Source organism: Morone saxatilis, unplaced genomic scaffold, assembly GCF_004916995.1.
Source record: "Morone saxatilis isolate NCDOM2014 unplaced genomic scaffold, NCSU_SB_2.0 Contig18, whole genome shotgun sequence".
NCBI lineage: Eukaryota > Metazoa > Chordata > Actinopteri > Moronidae > Morone > Morone saxatilis.
The window spans coordinates 6,729,045-6,756,359 of NW_023339740.1; the positions used below are offsets into that span (position 1 = coordinate 6,729,045).

The 27,315-nt window shown below is 39.2% G+C and overlaps 2 protein-coding genes across 2 annotated transcripts; one reads left to right on the forward strand and one right to left on the reverse strand.

The window, feature by feature from the left end:
- Positions 1-230: 230 nt before the first annotated feature.
- LOC118328677 (opioid growth factor receptor-like) lies at positions 231-4,565 on the reverse strand. Its single transcript, XM_035662555.1, has 8 exons — positions 3,959-4,565; positions 3,406-3,468; positions 3,232-3,270; positions 3,071-3,125; positions 2,087-2,165; positions 1,937-2,003; positions 1,710-1,858; positions 231-1,609 (listed from the first exon to the last, which is right to left on the reverse strand). Exons 1-8 carry the CDS (start codon positions 4,463-4,465, stop codon positions 1,309-1,311), a joined length of 1,260 nt encoding a protein of 419 aa, XP_035518448.1. The 5' UTR covers positions 4,466-4,565; the 3' UTR covers positions 231-1,308.
- A 4,489-nt stretch (positions 4,566-9,054) lies between these two features.
- On the forward strand, positions 9,055-13,095 carry LOC118328679 (potassium channel subfamily K member 3-like). Its single transcript, XM_035662556.1, has 3 exons — positions 9,055-9,381; positions 11,965-12,246; positions 12,598-13,095. The coding sequence occupies exons 1-3, from the start codon at positions 9,099-9,101 to the stop codon at positions 12,930-12,932; spliced, it is 900 nt and encodes a 299-aa protein (XP_035518449.1). The 5' UTR covers positions 9,055-9,098; the 3' UTR covers positions 12,933-13,095.
- The last annotated feature ends 14,220 nt before the right edge of the window (positions 13,096-27,315 follow it).

Consider the following 27,315-nt stretch of genomic DNA (forward strand, 5'->3'; position numbering starts at 1 on the left):
AATATGAATTAAGTCTTGGTCCCAACATAATGTGACATTGCTTAGCGATTGTTTTTACATTGTGGTTCAATAATACACCATTCACAGTACTGAGAGTAGAATCTACTTCTGTTTTCAATGATGATCCAGCCTTAAATGCATCCCTTCCACTACAGAACCAGTATTTGATATGTGTGATGAATGAATGATATTATACAGATCTAAATAAATGCAACAGTGAAACATTGAGGATCATGTAAGGCATTTAGGTACATTTTATTATTTCTCTGTAAAACAACCAGATACAAACAAGAAAACACAAGTAAGGTCACAGTCCAAACTGTTAAACAATTACAGTGCTTCATTTTTCAACACCAGTCAACACCATAACCTTTTCTGTATAAAACATTTTCATCCATGTGTTTGTGAAAGTTAAAGAATAAAACAAGAATATAAAGTCCAGGAATAAAACTGTATACTAAAAGCCACAAACGCATTTGCATGAATAACAATACTTTTTGATTCAGTGTATAAAGCCCAATAAATGTTAATGAACTATTGAGGAAAGTTCCCTGTGAAAATCATGTGCAGTATGTGAAGAATATGCCTCTTCGTCACTAGATAATTTATCATTGCCGCCCCCGTCTTCTGTCTTTGACCCTGTGTGACATTCTCTTCAGGGCTGTATATTTTATCTGCATTACATTAGCAGATGTAAATTAGCCCTATATTACAGTTATTTGTGCTTTGTGATAACCTCCTCTGCTAACTGCTGCTGAAGGCAAATCTAATATAACTTAGTCTATGGCGGCAGACACATCAGGTTTTCAGGGTCTACTACCAGATATCAGACACGCCATGTCTTGAATCCAGACTACATATTGATTCTAAGCAGGCTTTTAGAATGGAGTGTATTCACACTAGAAAAGTAACAAAATGAAGTATACCCAAAGCACACAGTATGCATACTAAATGTGGCTCATCTTTGAGTGTGCTGTTGATGCACATTAGTCCTTCTCAATGCAACGCACAAAAGAATTGGAGGAGCTACTCACTGCTGCTAAAAATGTAAGTACATTGTGGGTGGTGGTGAAATAGCTCCAACAAATCTCAGAAAGGTATAACATTTTAGAAAAAATTATGACTTTGATGTCAAGTTTAATTGGCAGTGACAGTCCACCGTCTCACATATTAAATCATTTCTTCTTTTTGAATCTATGATGGTTAGTGTAAAGTGTATAGAATGAGTATGTAGAATGGATTTGGGGCACATTCTGCTTTTGGCTGCTTCATGTACCACCTCTTTGGCTTAATCACCACTGTTCAGCCTCAGAATCTTGATTCTTGGCTAAGCCTAGACCAAATCGTCTGAATTTTCCTTGGGCACCATACAAACTCATCTTTACGGTCATAGTTCAAATAGGCAAACTTGATGAGATGTCTGCGCTGCTTCTTATCAAGGACAGCAAACAAAAAGTAGTTGAGAACACTGTCCTTTATATTTGGGAGTAGTCCGTGGACGAGAGTCTCCTCCAGGAAGAAGCGGACCAGGGGGGCTTGGTAGTGGGGGAACCCCAGATTTCCATGGCACTTCAGGATGCGGGTGATGCGCAGGCTGTTATGTGTGTGGCTGTTAATGAAAAACAGCAAAATGACCAAAGATGAACAGATTATCTAGTAGGTTCTGTTACTTTTAGCGAACAATATGTTTGAATAAAATCAAAGCTCACTTATTAAGGTTGTTGTATCTTTCTTTCCAGTTTGGTGCTCTCCGGACTTCTCCTGTTACCTCATTACACAACTCGATACCATAGAAGCCCAACATGAGCTTGTACGACTTCAACAGATTTTCCTGTGCAGTCGGGCTTTGAAGAAAACCCTAAAGCAAAGACAAAAATTCAATCAGAATTTGTGAAACACTTTCTTTTAAAAATATTAACTTTGTAGCTTTTAGGACCTTAATTTCTTCTTTTGTCAATGGTGTGGCCTCATAGTTCACCCCTGGTTCTTGGAGTGGGAACAACCTTTGAGAGAAAAATGTTACTACAAATTGTAGAAACAGGAAGTGACTGTTTTACATTACATCTGTGATTATAGAGTAACTTACCACTGAATGTAGGTGTGTACATACTCCAGCGAAGCATAGTCTTTAGACCACTCATTGTGGAAAGCATCTATGTAGATACCTGATAACAAATAAGAGTAGAAGTAAATTAATATCTAAATAGATGTAGATAAGATTGATCCAGTAGTTCCCAGCCTGGTGGGTGGACCAGATGTTTCTGCAACACCAATGTTTCTATAGTCATTGCTGTTCTCTGGTTAAATAAACTGCTTTACTGCTTCAGGACAAAAGTTATTCAAATGAAACTATGTGAGGCGGGAAAATCAATCTGGTCAACCTTCTCAAAAGGTTGTGGACCACTGATTTAATCCCGTTCTTGATTAAGAACATTATTTTTGTCTGATGTATATTTAGATTTGGACTGCAATTAAACTGATTTGACAAATTAAAGGTCCAGTGTGAAACATTTAGGAGGATCTGTTATCAGAAATTGAATATAATAATCATAGGTATGTTTTCATTAGTGTATAATCACCTGGATATAAGAACTGTTGTGCTTTTGTTACCTTAGAATGAGCTGTTTTTATCTACAAACACCACGGATCGCCTTCTATGGAGTCGGCCATGTTGAACCATGAATGTTTCTATAGGCAGTAGTCTATAGATAGTTTTCTATAAACAAACCAAACACACTCGTGTTTTCCGCAGCCACTGTAGTTTCTCCTTCACGCTCAGAAGAGGAGGGGGAAGTGAGGGAGCTGTGATGTGATGTGTGATGGTGGTACTGTTGGGTCTCTGTAAATGTTAAAAGGAGTTCGGTCTAGACCTGCTCTATTTGAAAAGTGTCCTGAGATAACTTCTGTTATGAACTTGGCATAGATACAATACTAAAATTGAATTGAATTGAATTGATGTGCAATAACACCACCAGATGCCACTAAATCCTACACACTGGACCTTTAAATCACAATACAGAGCTTGTTTATGTGCATGGACTTCACAGTGGGCTTGTGACTGTAGGCCTACCGTCTGGTTCAGAGGGCTTCTCTCCGAGGTAGAAGTTCAAGTTAGGCTTGTCATCCTACTCAACAGAAGAACACTGCAGTTAGACACGTATTTATTTTTTATATAAAGCAAAAGTCACATAATACATCATATTAACACACATTCATTGTGTGTGTACTTACAGATCTTTGCATTTTCCAGCCATACTGCATGTTCTGGGACTGTGGGGAGATACAAAAGAACAATGCGTGCATGGCTTACACTTAAACATGGGACAGTGCATGTTTGCAGTGTGTACTGTGGCTATGCATGTGTGTGTGTGTGTGTGTGTGTGTGTGTGTGTGTGTGTCACTTACAGGGTAGTCATGCCTGTAGTTCTGCATGTCTATTGCGGCAGTTTCAAATTTGCTGAACTTGTACTGGTGAGCAGAAAATAAAGGCAGGTCAGTTTAAACATTTCAAACTTTATGGGTTGGAAAAAAATCTCCTACATCGTAAACTAAATAAACTCTCACATTTAAACATCTACAGCAGTAAAATGCAACATACACATTAATGCAGCTGTCATATTAATCCAAAAACATAACCGTAAAGTTTAATTTTACTGACTACTTTCACTACTTTAATTCTGATATATAATGAATGCTTTTACTTAAGAAGGTCAACGGTTTTGAATGCCGTATACTATATATGTATAAGTATTCCTATAACGCTGCAAGTTATTTATGGTAGGCCTAACAACAAACACATCGCAGTGTGATTATAGTAGTACTCTGCCAAGTCACCCTGGCCCAAAAACCAGTCTTTAAATTGCAGTAGTGATTCCCCACATACAATATAAGTCACACTTCCTGCAGGCCTAAAGTGAAAGCAGAGAAGAGTACATGCAGCAGGCCCGGGTCCACTCACGTATCTGGACCTTGCTGATCTCCTGGACCTTGTTCTTTGCCGAACCTCCTCAGTCTCCTCTGTCTCCCAGGTTGAATCATAGTCACAGTACAACTCATCTGTGTTGTTAACCCGATACTGCTCGTTGTCAAACTCCTCTTCATCTTCACACTCCCCTGACACTGGCAGCTCTCTGTTGGAGGCGGCGGCCCTCTCCCCAACCGCTGCCTCACGTTGACCCTCAAAGTCGGAGCCTTCGATCCACGATTTGGGGGAACATTTCGCCGGAAGTTCGTCCTCGTCGTCGCTTATTTCAACCGGTCCGGGCTCAAACGGGCCTCTTGTCTCGGTTTCCTTTGGCCAGCCTATCGCTCTTGATACAGCTCTGGCTATTAGGCAGACCCTTTTTACAGTAAAGCGCCATATGATACCTGCTATGCGCCATAACCTCTCTAACACTGGAGACAGAAGGGCAAGGAAGCCCATCACAAACTGTATGAAGCGACACAGCACTGACACAACCTTCATCTGGGACCAACGACCACTACATGGAGTCTGTTTCACTTTCACTCTCTCTGGAGTTGTCTTTACGGAAAATAGAAACTTATTCAGCAACCAACGCCCACAGGCTCACTTCGCTCGGTCATGATTTGAGCTGAACCATAATGGCTGCTCACTGTGAGATTGAGGTTAAAACTCATACAAACAACACATTTGTTGAGTTGTTACCTCGGGAACAAATGCGGAACTAACTGCTAGTGAACCACATTGTATGGAGGGAAAAAAACGGCTTAGGGGAGGGAGTAATGGATTACATGTAACGGAGTTATGTGATCAGGATACAAAAAAGAGAAGAGCAATCCAGTTACAGTTAGTAAAAATGAGGATTATCAAAAGTATTACTAGTGTAACTATCAGGCTTGAGGAGTAATGGATTACATGTAGCCTAACTAACATGTTATCAGTATATCATTTCTTTTTTCTGTTTCCCTTTTCTTTTTTTAAGGTTAAATTTTTCTGCTGTCTTATAGAATACACTTACATCAGTACTTCTTATTAGGGATGCACAATAGTTATTGGCACATATTAGCGTCCGACAATGGGAAATTATTATGAAGTAAACAGCCAATAAATTACCAGTCCATAATAATAATAATAATTTTTATATTATGCAAAATGATTGAAAGCCAAACGAAAAAAATACATGAGCACTGTGATATTAGTTAGATTTGATTAGAACTGAGCTAAGAAGAAAGAAGATATACTTTATTAATCCCTATAGGATAAATTGTTCTTTTCACTCTTTTTATACACAGGCTGAAACACACTTCAATGCACTTGTGGAATGCAACAGGGAAAGAGATGGTGGAGTGATGCGGCTGCTGTTGTTTTTCTTGGGGTTGGGGTTCCTTGCTCAAGGGAACCTTCGGCAGTGGCAGAGGAGGTGAAACTGGCACCTCTCTCCAGCTACCAGTCCACACTGGGGACTTGAACTGGCGACCCTCTGGTTCCCAAGTCAAGTCCCTACACACTAAGCTACTGCTATATATATTTATATATGTACCTTCACCCTTCACTTTTCAACCAAATGTATTTCAGATTGTATTTGCGTGTCAGCAAAGTCTGAATGCCTTTTATTAATTGTCTCTGTTTGGCTTATGCAACAGTTATGTATTTTCAGACCTTTGGTTTGTAGGTTAGTGATTATCATTTACTTTAATATAAGTATTAAACTGCAGGGAATCTGACCTGTTTCGGGCTAATATTTCAGTGTGAAACTGTCCTGTTACATTATCCATTCGAAACAGTTCCCAGATCAGATAGAAACTCATCATTTCAAGATTATTAACAATATAATCTGTGTACCATATCAAGATATTTTATAAAGTTCTATTTGAATTATTATTTTTTATTTATTTATATGCCTTTTTTCTATCCAATTTACGTATTTGGTACTCAAAATGTGGGCATCAAAGCCGATTCGGAGGATGAAAATTACCCCAGTGCCAAAATATAGACAGATTTTTATTTTAACTCTGTCATCTTGTACACAAAATGACACAATGACTGCAATTTCAAAATACAAAGACTGTAGTCAGCTGCAATTTACTGTCATTTGAGAAAACAATGATCCAAAAAAACAACATTTTTTCTGTCATCCTCACACCAGGTGCCTTACCCTGAATGAGGCACCTCTCCCTGAAGGTGACGTTGTAGAGGAATTAAAGACGACGTCCCTGCCCTTTTGGCTAATAAGGCTCAAAGGACTGTTCACATTAGCTGTAAAGTTCAAGCCTGTTTCTCTCTGTGACACTGATGACTTGTCACCAAAGAGACATTAGCCTGCCAGTTCATATGAAGCATTTTTTAATTAAAGGCCTAAAAACAATTTTTTGTTTTTATGACAAAAATACACTTTGTCTCTGCACCATATGATAACCATAACGACTGTCTTTATTTCCACCCGCTGTTATCAGTGTAAAGATAGCATCATGTTTGCATCCCTCTCCTCGTTTTCTATGGGGACGCCACTTGGACGAATGAGTCTCTCAACTCCAGTCAGTGGACATCCTGCTCTTAATGTCTTCCTGTGAAAGATAAAGGGATGCATGCACCGTCCTGTAGAACAGAGAGATATGAGATCAGTACAATAGATACTAGCATCATTACTTCATTGCTGGAGAGTTGTTAAACCACAGGATCCTTATTTAAAAAAGTCACCTGTCCTTTACTGTGGGTGCACAATATGCTACTGAACTGACGTGTCTATTTGTGACTTTCTAAACTTCTTCTGAGGGTTATTTGTTTCCACCATAGAATGAGAAATTTACATAAGGAATTGATGTTGAATAACACTGATGTAAGCACTGTGTGCTCTCATTGAGTGGACTCTGGCGACACTATTATCTCTCAGGGACTCCTTTCAAAAGGACATAATTGCTCTCACTGCCAGTGGAGAAAATCAAGACGTGTCCGCATGCTACACAGTTAACATCTGCTCAGCAATGGATTCATTTGTGCTTACTAAAGCGGGATATGGTCCTGTGCTGTCTCAGGAAGATAAAAACACAGTGTAGAGATAGCCATGTGTTCTATATGGAATGGAGGCAATAAATGTGGATTTTAATGACAGATCTCAGGCTCTTTATGGTCTGGTTTAGTGCATGAATAGGCGCCACAAATTGAAATTCCCTCCTGAAATAGATGGGAACTTCATGCAGAATATGAAACTGAAATAACTTGCAGCATGGAGCTACAGCAGACAGCCTATTTTCTGGCTGCTGTGCTGTGAACCCAATTAGCATGACACTGAGCAAAAAACCCAGCAGATGCCAGTGAAAACCTCAGTGAGGCTCCATGAAGCAGGCCTCTGTGTAGCTGCGCTGATACACACAAATCATCTGTACTGTCTCCCTCTTACTCAGTCTGCGTGTTGGACTTAGTTAATGATGAAGGCTTGCTGGATCACTCAGCGACAAAGTGTGCTTGATAAAGGTCAGCACCGCCACCTGCTAATGCTTCATCGCTCAGTGTAATACTTTAGCCGAGCGTATTGTGAATACTCCGCACATGAACGCTTCACAGGGCAAAATAATCAAGAGAGTAGAGTCTGGAAAAGCCAGCTGTTTCTGCTGTGCTCCTCGGCGGCAGCCACAGACACAACACACACACAGACACTTGTGTATCTCAAACCTCTCCAAACACTGGATCAGTGATTAACAGCTAGGAGGAGTCGGTCTAAAGAAAGTTTGCAGCATAAATAATTCACAAAATGGGAATAAAGTGAGGAAATAACACATTTTATTTTGCTGCAGTGGCAGCCTTGTAAACTAAAAAATCCAGTTTGGAGTGAAGTGCCAGTAAAATCTTTCTAGGCTCTGATATCCAGCCTGCACTATTTTAGTTTTGCTTACTGAAATTCATTATTTACATTTTTCTGCCCTCTCCTTTTTCCAACTCTCCAACTCTCCATGAATACTGACGATCTTCGTGTTGTGAATATCAAGACAGAATACCAAGAATATGATATCAACACTGCACGTGTATGCACACACAAATACTGCGCATCATGAATTACATAGGAGGAGGAAATGGTCATTATTTATATTCATTATTAATTTATGTTACGTTTATTATATATAGGCTAGTTATATATTTTTGATATGAACATACATTTATCAAATCTATTGGTTTGGATGCTTTATAGGCCACATTGTCCATCCGTCCTCATGGTAATGATGCTTTAAGATCCTGTAAAGACATTATAAAACATATAGGCCTACTCTGGTTTGGATAATAGTGTGTGTCTGCAGGGGCGGATCTTGAGAAATATTCGTGGGGGGGGGAGAGGGTGGCATGGGGACTTAAAGGGTTGGCAGAAATAACAATCAATGCAAACTATCATATATATCATGTGATTGTCTTTTTTCATTGAATCGCGTATCAATTAGTCCTAAATGTGGCCGTAATAGATAATTAGGCTATATTATATGTTGCAGTTTTTAACATGTTATTTTAAAAATGTAGGCTATTTCAATTGATGTGTTCAAGACAATTTCACACTAAACTGGAGTAGCAAACCTAGTGCGTTTTCGGAATTTACCGAAATATTCAGGTTTCCATATCACACTTGTGTACATTGTATATTAGACCACGGTCTGCAGTTGTGAAATCTTGCTTACAGGTCTTAAAAAGTTAGATTCAAGGTGATAACAGGGAAACTTTCCCTCTTCATCATCATTTGTGAAAGCTGCCTTCTGGAGTCACTCTGCACAAGAAACAACAACTAAACAGGCTTTGAGTGGAGAGGGACTTCAATGAGTAGATAGAGTGAGCGCAGGTGTGAGTGAGCCTACTTTAAGGGTAAATGAGGCCACGTGAGCACCTTAACATCCTGTGGAAAGTCAAGATGCGGCCAGTTGCTGAGCTAAGGTAACTGCAGACACGCGGGTTTGGTGCCATTTTTCACCTGATGACACGCAACAGGCTTCAATTTCATCACGCAACCTATAGTCTTATGCTGTAATCCTAGCAGGCCAAAGGGGCCTCAGCACATCAAGATGATCCATGCTCCTGTGTGTCCTCTGTGCGTCGGTCCCTCTGAGCAGCAGCAGCACCCTGCCTCCCTCCGCTCCGCTCCGCGCGCAATCCGGAGTTGAGAATGAATACGCAGAACATCAGGACCCTCTGCCTCATCCTCTCCATCGTTTTCTACCTGCTCATAGGAGCCGCCGTCTTTGACGCACTCGAGTCGGACAGTGAGAGTTCAAAGAAAAAGGCGCTGGAGCAGAAGCTGAACGAGCTGAAGAAAAAGTACGGATTCACCGAGGATGACTACAGAGAGATCGAGAGAGTGGTCCTCCAGGCGGAGCCGCACCGCGCCGGGAGGCAGTGGAAGTTCGCCGGCTCTTTTTATTTTGCCATCACTGTTATCACCACAATTGGTAAGTACAAACTTTTAAGATTTCCCCACACATGCTTCTCATCTGAAAAGCACAGAGAAAGCAGCATTTCTTTACTTTATGTGTGAATGTATGTGGAGATCTTTATGGTTTAAAGGTGGAGCCCTGTTGTAAAGCCCCAAACTGGAGGGGCCACTTTGTATTGAAACAGGTAAATCTTGACAGGGCTGCTAGTATTGAGAACATGCACATAGTGAGTGATTTTGAAATGGGAACTGAAGTTTGCTATTGTCATTTACCAGCTTCCCACTGATTAGCACCTTATAAATGACAACTTATATATTCCCTCCAGACATGTATGAAGACATATGTAGACTACAGAGAGTCTGCTTGGAACAATAATGTATGACTTCATACAAAAAAGTGTAATTTCCACATTAAAATCCTTGGAAATACATCTACTCCTTCTAGCTCATTAAAAATACCAGAATCTCTGAATATGCAAACTTTGTTCATTTCTAAAGATTCCCTGCTGCACACAAGATGTCTCCTCCTTCACTGTAAAGTTTAAGTTTCTACATCACACTTGTAGAAGTTGCACACTGAACCAGGACTGACCTCCAAACTATTTGTGGTGTCACAAATCATGCTGGTAGGCTCCTCCCCTTAAAATCAGATGTTCAATAAGCACAGAGAAACTTTACACTTTCAGTAGATGAATGTAAAAACATCCTTCTAGTGTCAAACTCTGCACGGACATCATTCTGCACAGTGAAGATCAAACATCATACTGTAGAGAAAAGAAAGAAACATAAAAACATAAAAGGGACTTTATTAACTGCCACTGTGACACATACAAAGAATTAAAGGGATATTCCACCAAAAATCTATCTCTTGATATGAAACATTTCCCCCTGCAGGGTTGATGTAGGTGAACATAAAAAACACAAGTCAACAAGGCTTAAAGATGGGAATACTCATAGTAACCAGTTTTTACAATAGGCAAAGAATATCAAAATATTAAGACATTTCTGCGTGCAATATAATTCACTTCCATCCATATGCTTATGCATATATGTGTTTTGTTCCAAATATGGCAAAATACACTCCTCCAGTCTTAAACCTCATGCAAGAACCTTTCAAACTTGAGAATAGGCGTATTGTCGCACAATATTTTCCCAAACATGTCAAGGTCCCGAATGAGGATTGAGATTGTAGGCCTATCTAATGTAGGCCTGTTTAGTCATATGAAAATATGACTGAACATAGTCGTCAGCATACAGATAAAGAGCAGAGAGGTACATTATACTGCTGGGGTGAAGGGATTTAGAGCAGTTTCTGTGGACTTTTCTGTGAAAAATGGTCACTGTTAGAATCCATTAAATTCAAGCTGAGTATAGAGAATGAACCTTTTTACAGCTACCTTTGAGCTCTTTAGATACTGACTGCTAGTTTCTCAGGGAGAGCATTTAAATGTTCTTATAAAGGTTTTTTTTGTGTAATACAGGAAAATGTAATTCAGTTGATATGGTGAACTTGTTAGAAAGCAGTTGCTTATTTACACATCCAGCACTTACGGAGCAACATTCATGTAGAGTTGTGTTGGTGTCCACTTGTTGAATGTAAATTCAATATTCACTCTTTAGCTCTGTTTTTTGTCTCTACTAATTCCTGAGGGAAATATCTGACTCTTTAGCTGCTAAATGCTCAACTATGTTTGTTGTGGCTTGTTGCTAACTGTCTGTTGAGTAGGTAGTGTACAGTGGGTTGTTTTTAGAGCTAAAGTGAGCTGTGAGAAAATATTAATTGACCCAATAAAACTGCAGAACCAAAATAAAAACATGGAAACATGGATCAATTTCAAATATGTCAGTGAAGGTGCAGTCCATTTAGATGGTTAACTTATTTAATGAGAGCCAGAAAAACTGACAGGATCAGGACCATTTAGCTCATGAACCATGACAAAAAGAGGATTCCCTCTGCTCTGTTTTTGCTATATCCCTCAGAAGGTCATCTTTCCTGGCCAGTTTTTAAAGATCCTCTGTTTTCACAGTAGCCATTTTAACATGAAATAATAGGGTAATCACCAGTGCTACCAATGATACTTATTAGGGTTCCAATTTCATTCAGTGTAACAGAGCCTTTCCAGTGAGCCAACATGCACAATAGGAGCACCCTGACTCTATTTGACCTGAATGGAACGGAACCTTAATCAGTATCATTGGTAACACCTGTGTTTACCCTACTATTCCATGTCAAAGAGGCTGCTGTGGAAAAGGTCTATAAAGTTCAGTGGAGCCTGTTGGAGATAGAAACCCAGGCTTGAATTAGTCCTTTGTTTGGACCCTAATGGAAGTAAATGGAGTACCGGGCAAATATTTGTACGATGGAAGTATAACCAGAACTTAGCTTTAGGGTGGGAGACGTTACAACTTTTATTCATTTATATTGGATCATGTAGTTTGGTAATTGCTGCTCAACTTCAACCTGAAGAGAAGTCTAATTATCCAGAATGGGTAAAAACAGTGTGTGACACAGTCGTGATCGTGATGACTGTGAATCTTTATAGACATTAAACAGTAGTACTTGACATTATGTGATGTGCTATTTACTGTGACTTTGTAGGTTATGGCCATGCTGCTCCACGCACTGATGCTGGCAAGACCTTCTGTATGTTTTACGCTGTCTTGGGCATTCCTCTGACACTGGTCATGTTCCAGAGCCTGGGCGAGAGGATCAACACTTTTGTCCGCTACCTACTACGGAGAGCCAAGCAAGGGCTGGGCTTACGGAAGACCGAAGTGTCCATGGGGAACATGGTCCTAGTGGGTCTTCTGTCATGCATGAGCACCCTGTGTATTGGAGCTGCAGCCTTTTCCCACTTTGAGGACTGGACTTTCTTCAATGCCTACTACTACTGCTTCATCACGCTCACCACTATTGGATTGGGGGATTACGTGGCCCTGCAAAAGAAAGACACTCTCCAGAAGCGACCCCCCTATGTGGTATTTAGCTTCATGTACATTCTGGTTGGACTGACAGTCATTGGAGCATTTCTTAACCTAGTGGTTCTGAGGTTTCTCACTGTGAGCACTGATGAGCCTGATGTGAGGCCTGAGGCAGGGGGAGAGGAGCTGGGAGCGCAGCCTAAAGACACGCAGGGGGATAGGGAGGTGTCGGAGGCTGAAGCAGAAACTGCTGATGTAGGATATAAAGACAGCGAAGACGGACACAGCAACCTATGCAACCTGAGCCTTCCCATGGAGGCAGGCACCAGCTGTATGAATCTCCTCCCCTCTCCCGCAGAGGAGCGAAGGCATGTTTTATCTGAGCACTCTAAGCTCCCTGAACCCAGCAGACTCAGGGCCCTGTTCTCCTGTATGTGCTGTGGCCTGGACATTTATGACGGTCCCTCTCCGCCTCACCGCGATGAAGGGGGCGGTCACAGCAACCCCGTCTTTTACAACTCCATCTCCTACAGGGTGGACCAGGCCTCGTGCAGCTCTTGCACCGCGTCGTCACAGGCTTCCCCCAGCAGCACGGCTCTCTGTCTGGACAAGAACAATACTCACACCAGGAGGAAGTCATTATAACTCTCTGAATAGTTGACTTATGTCTAAGTGGCCTTTGTTTTGAACCTTTTGAATACCCTACAGAAAACACTCTAATTTTCTGCTTGTTGGAACAAATTACCCTTTGCTCTCCTAGTGTATGAATGTAGCATTACTTCAGATAAAATGTAGCATGTCATACAAATCCTTTACAGTTTATAATGTATTTTTCTACATTAAATATTACTGCTAAAGAAAAATGTGTAAAAACGAAAAAGTATGGAATATATGTAAACCCATCTTTTACACCATTGCTGTACCAATGTACTGTATGTTGTATAAAAGGTATCTACAGGAAGTGTGTGATTAACTAGCAGAAAATGCAACACATACCTGAGAAAGGTGGGGTTATCTGCATTAATATTGTAGGTGTCAGACATTCTGCTGTGTTGTCACCTGTGACCTTCAGTTATTTCCAGTCAGTAGTTATCGGTGTCTTCTAATAGGAATGTACACTCTGTGGCTCTGACTGGTTCCCTAGGTAACATTTCCATCTTCATTGCTTAGTGCAGTGGAAAGCTGGAGACAGACACGTACAGTACAGTGAGCGCTTGTCTGAAGGCAGCATCCAGTCAAAGCTAGGGTACCACCAGTTTATAGAAGTGCAATACTAAATTGTTGGAGTGACCCTTTAAATCTCAGATTTCATTTGTAGTTTTATGTTTAATCTGCCACAAGACATGCAAATCATTGTTGTCTGATCTCAGATCTGTATAACTCATATTTTAACAGGTTTTCTTTTCATTTTCTTTTACAGCCTCACACTTATCTTTTCTGCTTCTCTTTCTGCTTTCACTCAGCAGGGTGGCATAGTGTTGAGAGCAGCACTTTTCTAATTCTTGACCTTAAGTACATCAACCCTGCTGCTTTTTATTGTAGCAAATCATTTACACATTACATTTGAAAAGAAGAACTAGAGGTTTAGGGGCTCTATGTTAACCAGTGGAGCCATATTCATGCACTGCAAACATCTGCCTTGATGAATCCCACTGAGAAAAGACACAGCTCCAAGAATACTGCTCTGTAGCTGAATCAGAAAAAGACATCATCCCAAGATGTCCTCATTTGAAATTACAATTTTTCAATCTCCTCCTGGTAATATTTCAGTACTCTTTGGCTGACTTGTACTCTGACCTCCCTGTGGAGGGTCAACTTGAGGATCACTCAAGTTTTGCATTAGATTATATTATTAACTGGAGCCTAGTGGTAACCTACAGTGACTTGCATTTAAATTCCCCTTGTTCACATTTCTCACACTAGGGGGCAGGATTGGTCTATGTAAAAGTCACTTCTGCAAAGGTAAACACAACTTATATACTCATATTCTCTGTGTGTGTGTGTGTGTGTTAAACCATTCACAGCACTTTACTCCTGCGTGCCATCATTGTTGTAGATGGAATTAAAGCATGACAGTAAGGATTTGTTTTCATCCGACAGCATGAACTATGACACATATTACGTCTGTGGGAATAGGTGTTCGGTATACTTGATAAGGGAGCACAGGCTTCTCAGCCAAGCGTACAAACATGGCTCAGCTTCCAGCATTATCAACATGATCAACAAGATGTTTGTGAAACAACAGAAAGGAAAGGTCTGAACAATGAGCATCATTTCTGCGTGGAATAAAGATTACTGTTTTGTGAGTGATGAAACCTGGTATATAATTTGCATAATTACTCCATTAATATTGCAGATGGTGCTTCACTTTATTCTGTTACGATGCCTCAGATGCCTCCTCTTATCTTCTCCAATACTGAGCCTAAAAGTAGCCTATTGAGAACTATCTACACAGACCACCGATCTAATACCACAACACAGAAGAGGCAAATGACAGTATAAAAAGAGTTGGAAATGCAGAATGAGTTGCTTTACTCCAAAACAAAGGCCTCTGCATGACGATTTTCTGCTGTTATATTATCTCATGCATGACGCTAGAGAAAAGCGGTAGCCAGGCTGAACTTTTTTCAAGCTTCTTGTGTGGCTCAGTGAGTGGAAATCCATTTAGCAGTTTCCTATGAGGATGATAAGAGAGGTAATGTTATATTTTATGTTTATATAATGGATGTTATTATATGCTGTGAGCTGCAGGTGGTGGTAGTGATCTTCTTAAAACGCCCACATTCTGAATGCAGATCCCTTCGTGTGTGTCCAATCTCCATGCACACACTCAAGCATGCTCGCTGATATGCACATCTGTTCACGTTTATGAAAATGCATTTCTAGGTGAAGTCCAGTCATTTTGCAATTACAGGTTGTTTTTTATGATGAATATCCACGCAGGTTCCTTAAAAACCCCTGCTGAGGTTACTGAACATTACACTTAGCTCTGCTGGAGAGAAAAGGACTGCAAATCTATAAACCTTTAATTCAAAATGTTAATACCCACACAACAATGCTTTAGTTTGTTGAAAAACAACAACAATTACCTTCAATTTACCTCACTACTCATCGATAACAGTGTTGAATCAAAGCAATGCACTCACACCAATCCTCTGCTGTACCATAGTTGTTCCAGGCCGAGAAAGTGGGTGAATAATTGATTATATTGTTAGATATTTCTCTTTGTGAACGCACCCTGTTAAGTCATTACCGTCCCGTGTTGAAGGGTCTTTCATGTGCAGTCGCACTGGTAGAGGATACCAGATTAAATCGGAAACGAGCCGTCGGTTCAAGCAGAGTGCAGCTCTTCCCTTTCTAAAGGGTAAATAGCTTGCTGTGGCAGAAATATGGATGGGAGGTTCATAATAGAAGCTGCATGCAAATACAGTATTTATGAATGTTCAAATAAACTGAACCAATAGCTGTTGCCATGTTTTGATTATGGAGAAATATGTTTGCCTGTGTACACTGTATTCACAGTCTTTCAGGAGGAGCTCAGAGATTACGAGTTATTTTCTTGGACGTGCATCAGAAAGCAAAAGCACATTCTCTGTGGCTCAAAGTGAACACAATGAAAGATTAAGGAACTAAAAACAAGTGTCATATTTATTCAGATTGATTAAATAAGTAGAAATTAGGATTCAGTTGGAGAGCATTGAGAAAACAGATATTAATAGAAGTTCATTGGTGGGGTAATTGCTCATTAGTTTTAATTTCCAACCAATTTGCTGCTTGTGTCGAACAGTTTGAAAAGGCTGTTTTTACTCTGTGGTTGTCTCCTCCAATCAGACTGTGTTTGACATACTGTGTCTCTTTGAAATTTTGTGTCAAAGATATCACCCTGCTTGATTAATTGCAGTTTAAATTAAGTCTTAAAGGAGAGTTTGAATCACCCCTTAATCAATGGGCCTACATCTGTGCAATAATGACATCCAAATTTGATAACAGTAATCTGGCAATAAAGTAAAATGAATAATACCACTCTCTATGGTTGCACTTAATGTCCATATCACCTCTGAGCTAGTAGACCTGAGCCCTAAAGTAACCACATTAGCGTGCTTTGAGTGTTTGACTTTTACTGGTCAAACATAACCCTCGTCTTTCCATTTTAGTGCAAACTGTCCGACTGAATTTATGTCCTACTGCAATAGAGGCCACGGTGTTTTCACAGGTATGTTTGTCAAACTATCCTCTAAGGATGGCAATGCCAGTTGGTCCGTCCAGTCCCTCACACCTTTTTAAACTTCTAAATTGCGTGCAGTGCATAGACTAATCCTTCCTGTTAACTGTGGATTTGGGACATGCAGGAAAGGAAGTCAGGTCATCTTCATCATCATGGTAATGTTGTGAAATTATCACAGTTTGGTTAGGTGTAGGGACAAAAACTCTACTTCGTTACGACATAACTTAAATATGTTACATAAATTACCTATGAAAGTTGGATTGATTGTAATGGATGTTAATGGTCCCCAGAAGACAAGAGATGGCATTCTCTTAAAATGCAGTTAACAATAGTGTAATACTGTCCGACATTAATACAGCAGAATACAGTTCAGATTTCACTGTAAATTTACATCAAAGGTTTACAGTGTTTCTGATACTATGACCAAATACCTTCAAAACTAATTCTCAGTTTAGCACAAAATGTAAGCATGCAAACAAGAATGAGGAATTGGAGGTAAATGGTGTATAAGGTATGACAGTACTAACTTATAAAGCAGCATGAAAGAACCGTAGCCTTTGAGGCAAATCATTTGCAGTGATTCAGTCTGTTGTGTGAGGCAGAGGATGTAAAATTATCAAGGTTGGCTGTTATCCATTTCCTCCTCAGCTGTACCATTTAACAAGACAACAGCTTCTCAGAGCACACAGCTTCCTGTCTAAACAGTAGCTCGGAGATGGAGTGAGAGATGTGAGGAAGAGAGAGAGAGGAGGAGGAGGTGGTGGTGGTGGTGGTGAAGTTCTTATTCTCCTTGGCCAGTATATCTGCGGCCATGAAGCAAGGCCATGGCCAGTGGCAGATTAATGTCTGTGTGAAAGTTTCTTCATTGGGTCTGAGTGCCCCTCTGTTAGAGGACAGGTTGTAAAGAGTGACGATGTAAGGAGTGAGGTTGGACTAAAGTCAAAAGCTTATCATGAAAGTTAAGGTGCAGAAGAGTCTCAGCGATGTAGAACAACATACTGTAGAGACTGAGTTTGAAGAGATACGTCACTGAGAGATGAGGACATTTGTCTATTCTGCACAATCTGTGGCTGGTAGCCGCACTGTGTCATACAGGTCATACTTATCTCCTGTCCAGCAGCGCCATATTTTTCTCATTATGTTTAGCCCTACATAGGACTTGCACAAATGTGTTTCCTTCTGTAAGTATGACTGATTCAGAAGTTGCTGTCGGGGCACAATTTGAATGAGGGAGATAAGGCCACAGAGAAAAATGCAACACAATGGCCCTCAGTCGGGTTGGATAACAAATGCATCCTTTTATTTATTTTTAGATGCACTGTGCAGGGAAGAGAGGAAAAGAGGACCCTCATAAAGAATAGTCCCCGTTGGAGATATGAAACCCAATTTATTCATGGTTCTTCAGTTTGGAACTGTAAAAGATTGACAGCAGAGTGATTTGCCACATCTGTTAATCTTCCTAAATGAGCAAGTAGTCAGATCTTTGCTACGGCCCCTGCACTAAATAATTCACAATACTGCACTTCAGTTTTATTCCATTTTTATCTTTTTCCTCCCTGTCAACTGTCAGGAGACCAAATCATCGCTACTGTATCACAAGGCACTGCTGTATATTCTTTTTCAAATAAAGCAATGCTTATTAGGAAGAGCCTTTTGGAAATAAGTGATAATAACAAAGAGAAACAATGAGAAAATAAAACTAAGCCCTCGTCTACATGGTGACATAAAAGTAATGCGTTTTATTGTAATATATTTTTCAGTATTTGCATTATGTTCCTCTGAGACCTCACTGAGTCTTACAACCAATTAAAGCAATCATGTATTTCTATGGAACATTTCATTGTCTACTATAAATACAGACATTTTACCTCCTCTGAGGAGATCAGTGATGACCAAAGCAGTATCTGAGAAATTCCAGCCCTGGTGGATCCATTTGAACAATCACTGCTGTTTATCGCACTACCATTTCCCCCCTCCAACGCTCTATTTTTTTCACTCTCAGATATAATGATTTTAATATTCCATTGACTGTGTCTTTGCTGGTCTGCTGAGCAGGAAGCAGACGTTTCCATCAGCAGAGCTGCGCCTGGCATTCATCATCAAAGGTCTGCCCAGGAAACAGACAGCTTTACACTCATCTGCATCTGCTTGGTATGCCAACTGGGTGAACATCCACATCATCCTACCCACACTGTTATTTCTGATTAGCATATAATGCATCAATTACTTTACTTTCACTAAACAGAAAAGCTACCACAAGTTTTGTTTCCAAGGCAACTATGAAGGGTGCTGGCGGCAGGAGTAAATGAGTTTGGCAGTGGAAGTTGGAATGGATGGCAAGAGCCAAATATGGGGCAACAATTGTTGTCCATCACCGCCGATGTTAACATATGGAAGGTGATAAGGGAGTGTACTGATGACTGAACGGTTTAACTAAACAAAAGAGTCTGACACACACACACACGCCCACGCCCACACACACAACTCACACACAATACACTGACTGTAGCTTTTCCCTATATCCTAACCATCAGGTATGCAAACTGTCCTCATTAAATTTCTAACACTCAAACACAGACAAACACACATTGATTATTTCTGGTACCTCTCTCTTGACATTTCCGTGTTTAAAAATGTTACTGTGTTTAGCACATTCCATATGTTGCATATATAATGTCAAATAGCACATCCATCCCACTTTGACAGTTTAACAGCAGGTGTGGCCTGCAGGTCGTTTTCAGTCTTTATTCTTTGCAGCTGTCTTTACATATATAGAAACACACTGAATATAATTCATTATCATAATAATATTTCTTACATGAAGAACACAAAAGTAAATGTGCATAACTTATTTATAGTCAACTGCAGTGAACTGTACATCACAACTACTGATTATTTTGTTTTTCATTTTTACATTGTACATATGCCGTATGTTAATTGTATACTGTATGTACAATTATAAAGGATTCAGGGTTGGTGATTATATTTCTACATAAATGAATATAAAAATACAATATAATATATCATAGTAGTGAATGTAGTTTATAGAAGCTTTTATCTTTGATTGAACAACAACAGCTACAGTAGTTTACTTCACATAAAGAGGAGAATTGAGTGTTTAGGATCAGCCCAATGGTGGAACAAAGGAAAAAGCAGCAAAAGAGAATTTTAAATTGTATTAAAATGAAGGCAAGGGACGAGTAATCTGTAGAATGCAATCAGTACAAAAACACCAGCTTATGGTGTCTTCAGAAGTCTATCAAGGTTAAAATAGATCCAATATCACTTCTATTATTTCTTCAATCCTTTTTTACAATATTATTTAAGTGGAAAAAGTAGAATTTAAATAAGACTGTCAAGATGTGAATATATGTGAATTTCAGATCTGACTCTGACAGGAATCAGGTTAGCAGTCAAATGATAAGACATTGTTCTGATCTGTATGTGCTTCCTTTGCCTTTGATTCTCTGAGGTGTGCTGTTGTGTGGTGTGGGAACATGGGAACTGCTGTACATATAATTAATTCAAGCATCTGTGGTTCTCATAATCAAATGAATTTACTGAGCACAATTTTTGTTTCCAAAGAATAAAAATCTTCTGATTCTTGGGACTTTTTGTATGATTACTATCATAGAGAAACCAGGCAGGTATTGGGAGTATTTTTGGTTTTATTTGTTTGCACAAATGATTAATTTGTGCTTTATATTACTGTCAAGTTAAAGGAAGATGTGAAGTGATGTTGTGTGGCTACTCAGAGTTACTTGGAGCACCCAGGTTCTTAGTGGCAGGCTAGCGTCTGTTTAGGAAGCCTACAAATTCTGATTTCACCTCTTCATATTAACATCACTAGGTTATTATTATTTGTTATATTTGTCTATTCCTCCTTGACACGCTTCTTTGATACAGTTTTGACGCTTCATTGGAAGATGTTTCTGCAGTTTAAAAGTACTACATACCCAAATGTTAATACTTTGTAAAATAAATGTTTAAAGTTGTCAAACCATGTGCAGTCTATTATAAATGAATTGTTTTTGTTTTGATTTTGGATACTGATATGCAGATATACTTTGAATTTTTCCCTGTAAAATTGCATACAAAACATTGTATTGTCTATATATTTATATTAAAGAGGATCTACAGGCAGAAATGGAATATAATATTCACAGGTATGTAGCCCAGAATGAACAATCAGCTGCTTCACCACTAGATGCAACTTAATCCTACACATTGGTACTTTAAACATAGGTAATGTTGTAAAACGTGATGTTCTGTTATTTTTTGGACAGAAATGACTAATCCAGAAGCTGTGAATTTAGTAATTCAAGAGCAAAACATGACTTATTAATTCAAGTACCTCCACCATAGTTTTTTTTCTTCCCACAACACCAGCCAGGATGTGCATAAGTGCAGTAGGTCTTTAGTCTTGTCTAATAATATTTAAATATGCACCACTAAAGCACAGTACAACTCAAATGATTAGGGGAGAACCTAATTTGTATTGGGGCCATTTAAACATTAGTTAGTAGAGACATTTGTTATTGGTTCATATTTTGCATATGTGGTCCACATTCGTAAATCATTTTGTTTTCAGTCTAATGTCTACTACTAGTTGGTTTTTGGGGCTCCAAATTAAGCTGCCATGTGTTTGTATTGTGGTTTACTTGATGTGTCCTTGAAAGTGACACAACGCACAGAGAATGAGAGGAAGAGCGGTAATTTTTGCCCCAGGGCGCTATAATGTGTTTATTCAGCTATGCTTCTTCTATACCCAAAGAGTCCTTCACGCAACAAATTCTTAAATGTTCATTTCAACTGCATTTTTTGATGATAATTCAGTAACCATTCAGTACAACAAAACACATGAAAAGACAATGTCCGATGTGATTTATGAATAAAACAACAAAACCAGACAGCCCAGTCAATAGATATGGCATGACATATGAACTGCAAATCTACCGCTTGTTCTGTTGCATGATGCCTCAGCTGTGTGACTCACACTGGCTGTGCCTGCCTCCCACTTGAGCATCAATCTTGTATCTTAAGTTTCTTGTTTTCTCTCCACCACAGAACCATGAGACATCTGAATTAAAGATGGGCCTAAGACACACCATCGCTCATCGTCCCCAAACAGCTTCGCCACCTGCAGAGATCCTCTAAATCACTCACTCTCTCTAACAAGAATATGGTGGAACACACAAGAAACACAACAAAGTTGAGATCTTGTAATTTGGCTGAGGATGCCATCTTCCAGTTCTCAATTGTGAAAGTATAACTTGAATTTAACACTTAGAAATGTAATCTGGTAGAGTTAGAATGAGAAGCGAGTTTTGTTCGGCACAAGGGTCAGTGCCTGAATGTGTGTGAATGTGTCAGTGAAAAACAATAAAGAAATCTTGACTGTAATGAGACAATCCCTGTTATATAATAGCTCCTTTGATATTGCACATAATTGCTATTCAAAACACACAAATACCAGTTGTTCACCAGGTGCAAGTCATTAAGTGAGAAAACATTTGAAACAACAAAGCAGTGACTGAAGAATTGCGAGCAGACCTTGGTTTTTGTTTTGTCTCTTTGTTTCTCTCTTTTGCAGCTATATGATCAACACAAAACAATCTGCAACAATGCCACTGCTGGTTAATTTTCAGAGTTAGAGAGACAAAATCAAAATATGGAAACATTAATAAATATGTGAAAGTCATGTCATATTTGACATGATAGCTCACACCTATTCAACACTTAATGTCCAATCATCAAAATTGTGTTATTTTATACCAAAATCCCATAATTTGTATAGTTTAAAGATCACAGGATGGTGGGTGTTGGGTGCACATGGATTTTACAGCTAACGTAGTTGGATGTTAAATTAACATGATATCCTGTGAAATACTGAATAATCCCTACTCTTTATCTGTGATGATTTCACACAGATGATCAGATCAAGTTTATTGAGTGAATGCAAGTACTGGGCTGCTTGTTGCTGTTACGTGTGTGTTTCTCCAGTTTAGATACAGACAATCAGAGGACTATTGAGACAATGTGTGTATCCCCCTTCTATCTGTTTAAAGCAGCTATAATCATATCAAAAGACAATGTGGAAACCTGTGACAACAATGAAGCAACCGAGAATTATCACCCAAATCTGCAATCCTTGGAGCTTTACAGTGATTACAGTGCCTTCCAAATGTGTAGGAGAAACCACAGTGGCGAAAGGCCCTATCTAGAGCCAGCGTTTGGTTTGTCCGTGCTGGTCTACTGTATATGGCGGAGTCTGTAGAAGAGGAGCCACTCCCTTTCTAGATAAAAACGGCTCAGTAACGACAAGGTGGTGATATGTCAGTGTTGTGTTCACAGCTTGTTCCAAAGTGGCCAAAGAGAGAGCGAGAGAGAGAGACAGAGAGAGAGAAACAAGCTCAACAAAGTGCATTAATTTACCAGTTTTAGTCTGCCGAAGTTATGAATGTCAAATACAGCATTGATATTTGATATCTAGGCTCTGACCTCTTCACCCCCCACAATGAAACACCAAGCTCAGCACAGCAGGTAGTGGGGGAGTGATGATAATAACTGGGCAAATATAGACTCTGAGACTACAGATGGATGTTGGGTGTAGGTGGGGAAATGCTTTCTTGGTAGCAAAAGGAGCAGAGCTCACTGCCGTAAAAAAAGGACATGGTGGTGCATGTTTGAAAGTGTGCCAAGTACATGTAACGGTGACTGCCTGAACCAGCTAAATGCTCAGATGTTTAATGATCTGTTAGCAGCTTTTTGACATCAAGTGAACATTTTGGTATCATCGCCGATCAGCAGCCGATAGTGTACTCGCTTACAGCTGCTATCTATTCAAAGTAAGAAATCAGCGTTTGCTATTCAAATTTAGACAATGTAGCATTAGCAGGAGGCTGGCACATTATACAGTGGCCTGAAATGAAAAGAGAGACATTTTCACAACAGAACAAGAGGCCAAGAACAAACATTCAAGAGCTCCCGGTAAAGAGGAATTATACCTTGTGAAAAAAAGTTATAGATTTCCTTTGTTATTACACTGTTACGCTTTGTGAAGTCCAGCCAAAAAAAATGTGAGTATAGGCTGAAAGTAGACTTTTAGAGCCCACTTTTAGGAAATTGCATAGAGTTATACCTGTTTGGGTCCGTTTAGAAATCCACAAATTTCAGCATTAAGTTAAGGAATGAATTGTCAGTATAACAGACATATTGTGTTAATTTTATGTCACAAGACTTTCACCTTGATATGTAGTTTATTCCACCATTTGGGGAAAAAACATGTACATCAACCACCATAAAATAGAAACAGATGGTGTGTAGATAATAACAAATGTGCAAATAAGCGGTAAAACACTTTGTTACTGAAGTTGCTCTGTGTTTGGGTGTGTATGTGTGTGTGTGTGTCTGTGTGTGTGTGAATGTGTGTGTGAATATGTCACGCCTGCAGCTAACCTGGCTCAGTGGAGCTGTGTATCCCTTGGAGAGGTGATTAAACAAAGAGTTGAGAGCCAGAGGTCTCTCTCTGTTGGAGTCCAGCAGAATACGTATGTCGCTGTTCTACTTAATATCAACCACACGTCCCACATACTGGCTCACTGTCTATGCTAAAATATCCTGTTCATTACTGGCAGCACAGTAAAATCACAGGACATTTACTTCTGTTTTGACCACCTGAGGAATCTCACTAAGCTCATTATTCCTCCAAATGAAAGGAAGATGATCACTGGGTTAAATCCTGCTTAGACTACTGTGTTTACTTGACTCCGCAGGTCATCTGTTGATCGTTTACAAGTGGTCAGGCGTCTGCAAGGTTTCGTAGTAGGTGCTTGTTTCACAAAAGCAAGCACTGCTTAAATCCTTCACAAATGGTTGCCGCTCCTTGCTGTCATTTTAGAATATCAACATTTTATTTACTTACCAGTAGCTCACTGAGGTCATCTGACCAGAGCTTGTTTTGTGTATCACACAAAGGAAATCCCTCTTTTGAGGTCATAACTGACCTAAGCTCACTCCCACTGGACACTTAAAAAGCAGCTCACCTCCTACCTGTTTGCAATGGTTTTATATCATGTTCATTTGGGGTTATTTTAAATCTGCTATTACTACATATACATTTTACACCTTATATTTGTAAAGCACTTTGTGATATCTGCTCAGGACAGGTGCTATCCACCCCGAGTTTGTATTGGGTTTCTGTAGGGGAAATGCATGCAGTCTATTTGAGTTATTGTCATGTGATGAGGGCTTTCTAGTTATGAGAGTCTCAACTATATTATAATAAGGTTTTGTCATGTTTAATTTTAAACCTTTGAAATGCACATTTTCAGAGATGACCTTTGTGGGGGACAGTGGGACTTGCTTTATCTTATTTTCAACCATTTTCCACACGTCAGCAAACACTGCACTTTAGTGAGGAAGAGAACATTTTTATCCGTCTGACCGCATGATCAGCCAATATCCAATGTCAAGCCACACAAAGACGTGGACTGCCCACACCATCCTTCTTCTCTTTGACCTGACTGCTACAAGAGACTAGAAAAATCTTGGTGATGTGTTGTGTGCAATTACTTAAATCATTAAAAACAAAATCCAAATAGTAAACCCTTTTGTCTTCTGGGTCTCAGGAGGATAACAATAACCTTGGCTCATTTGCTTGGGTCTAATGTTGCAAAGATGTGTTGACAACTAATGAGTCTGATTTTCCAACAGCCACACTATCACTAGAACAGTTTTACCTCAAATTCTATTGAGATTTTCAGAGGCAGAGTCCTTTGTATTAAGTGTGTGTATTTCTGTTCTTTACAGAGCAGCTGTCAGATGGTGGCCCTTGTAAGTAACTGAACCAGACTTGATGTAATCAGATTTGAAGCCACAGTGAAATGATATGACATAAAACAGATTTAAATGAAAACACGTTATAAAAGTTTAATCTGTGGCTCTGCAATATAGTTTATCAATCACACAGAATATTAAAACATCTAACCCTGATTACTTGTATTTGTGTGTGTATAGTATAGTGTATAGTTAAGGTGCATTTTCCCCCACAGTAAAGGAGAAAAGAGCACTCATTTCAATTACATTATCTTATGCAAAATAGCTGGAAAATTATACTGAATGGTTTTATGTGACCTTTGAGGCTGGAGCTATACAACACTGTATCTGCCCACTAAATCAGTGCTCGGCAACACTTGTTTTGAGGTTTCTTAGTCCGAATTCACAACACATCTACAGCAAATAAAAAGGCTGTAGAATATTCTATGTTTTTGCCCGAACAAATCACATTCTAAAAAATTAGACAGGCCACATAAATTTAGCCTAAATCATAAACTGTTTTTACAGGCAGGTTTCTGATGTCACTGCTCCATTCTGGCTGCTTTTCCATCTCAGAGATATAGTTTTTACTGCACATCTGATAAAAGGAGACTCCTATAAGGAGTTTGAGTTTAATGGAAAGATATGTTGAACACCGCTTATGCCCTCTGATCAAATGATTCCTGCTCACCAGCTGAGGAATAAGAGAGGTGTGTGTTAACAATATTCAGTGGCAGAGCTGTGTGCTAAATACAGCCTTTTAGACACATTCTTTCTAGCTTTTATGGTAGAGATTGACTGTTAGTGCTGAATATATACATATAATTAAACATCCGTTTTTGCAGTACTGTTGCACAGTATGAAAAACAACTTGCAGAGAGTTCCTGATATTTAGGCAATCCTGCCTACACATCATATTTGGTTTATTAAGTAAAAAAAAGTTTTTACCATACATTATTATGTATGGTATTACAGAAAAAACATGGTATGCTTTGAAAAAGTGTCAGCGATAAAGTAAAATGGGATTTAGTTAACTCAACTTTAAAAAAAATAGCAAACAACAAAGAGTCTTGCAGACTCTCAGATTATACAGAGCTTCAGAAATCAAAGTCATAAATATAGATATAAAAACATTCCCGATTTCTTAAAAGCCAAAGTCTACACATGTATGTTAACCCAACACAAGGCACAGGGTGAGTCAAGAATTAAAGGTAGGGTAGGCAATCCTGTTCAGAAGCATGTTTTGTTATACTGTGTGAAATGGTCTCTCTGTTGTCAGAGGAATCAATTTGTTATGTCTTCAGAAAAAAGAACACGGATAAAATGCAAGAAGCTCTTGTCAGTGAGGACTGGAGAACTCGACTTTTTGCTCATTTTTTTTTAGGATTAGCGGGGGGAAAGCTGGAAAAAAAAAAAAAAAAAAAGGGAAAGTAAAGGCAAAGGGAAACCGCCAAGAAAAGGGCAAAAAAAAAAGGCCCAGAAAAGGCCGAACCCCATCCAACTTTTGAACCTTTTTTTTTTTCAACCAATTTTTTTTGACTTTGTACTGGGACCCAAAAAAATTTTTTTGAAAAAGGGGCAAAGAAAAATTTCCGAATGGGGGAAACTTTTCCCTAAAATGGAGAGGGAAGTTTCAAAAATTTTTAAAAACAAAACGCGGAAAAAAAAAAAGTTTCGGCCGAAAAAAAAAAAGGTGAAAAAAAATGGAAAAAAAATGGAAAAAAAAAAAAAAAAAATTGGCCGGAACTTTTTCCGTGAGGGGTTTTGGGTTATGGGTTCCAAAGAGGCTTTTCTTTGTTTTACGTCTTTCGGCACGGTTTTTTTTAACACGTTTTGCCTTTTAAACCGAAAGTTTTCGGTTTACAAATTATCGTTTTTTTGAAAAAAAAAAAAACGGTGGGCGGTTTTAAGTTTATTGGACAATTTCGCGGCTTTCTAAAAAAAAACAAAAAAAAAAAAAAAAAAAAAAAAAAAAATTATAGCGGG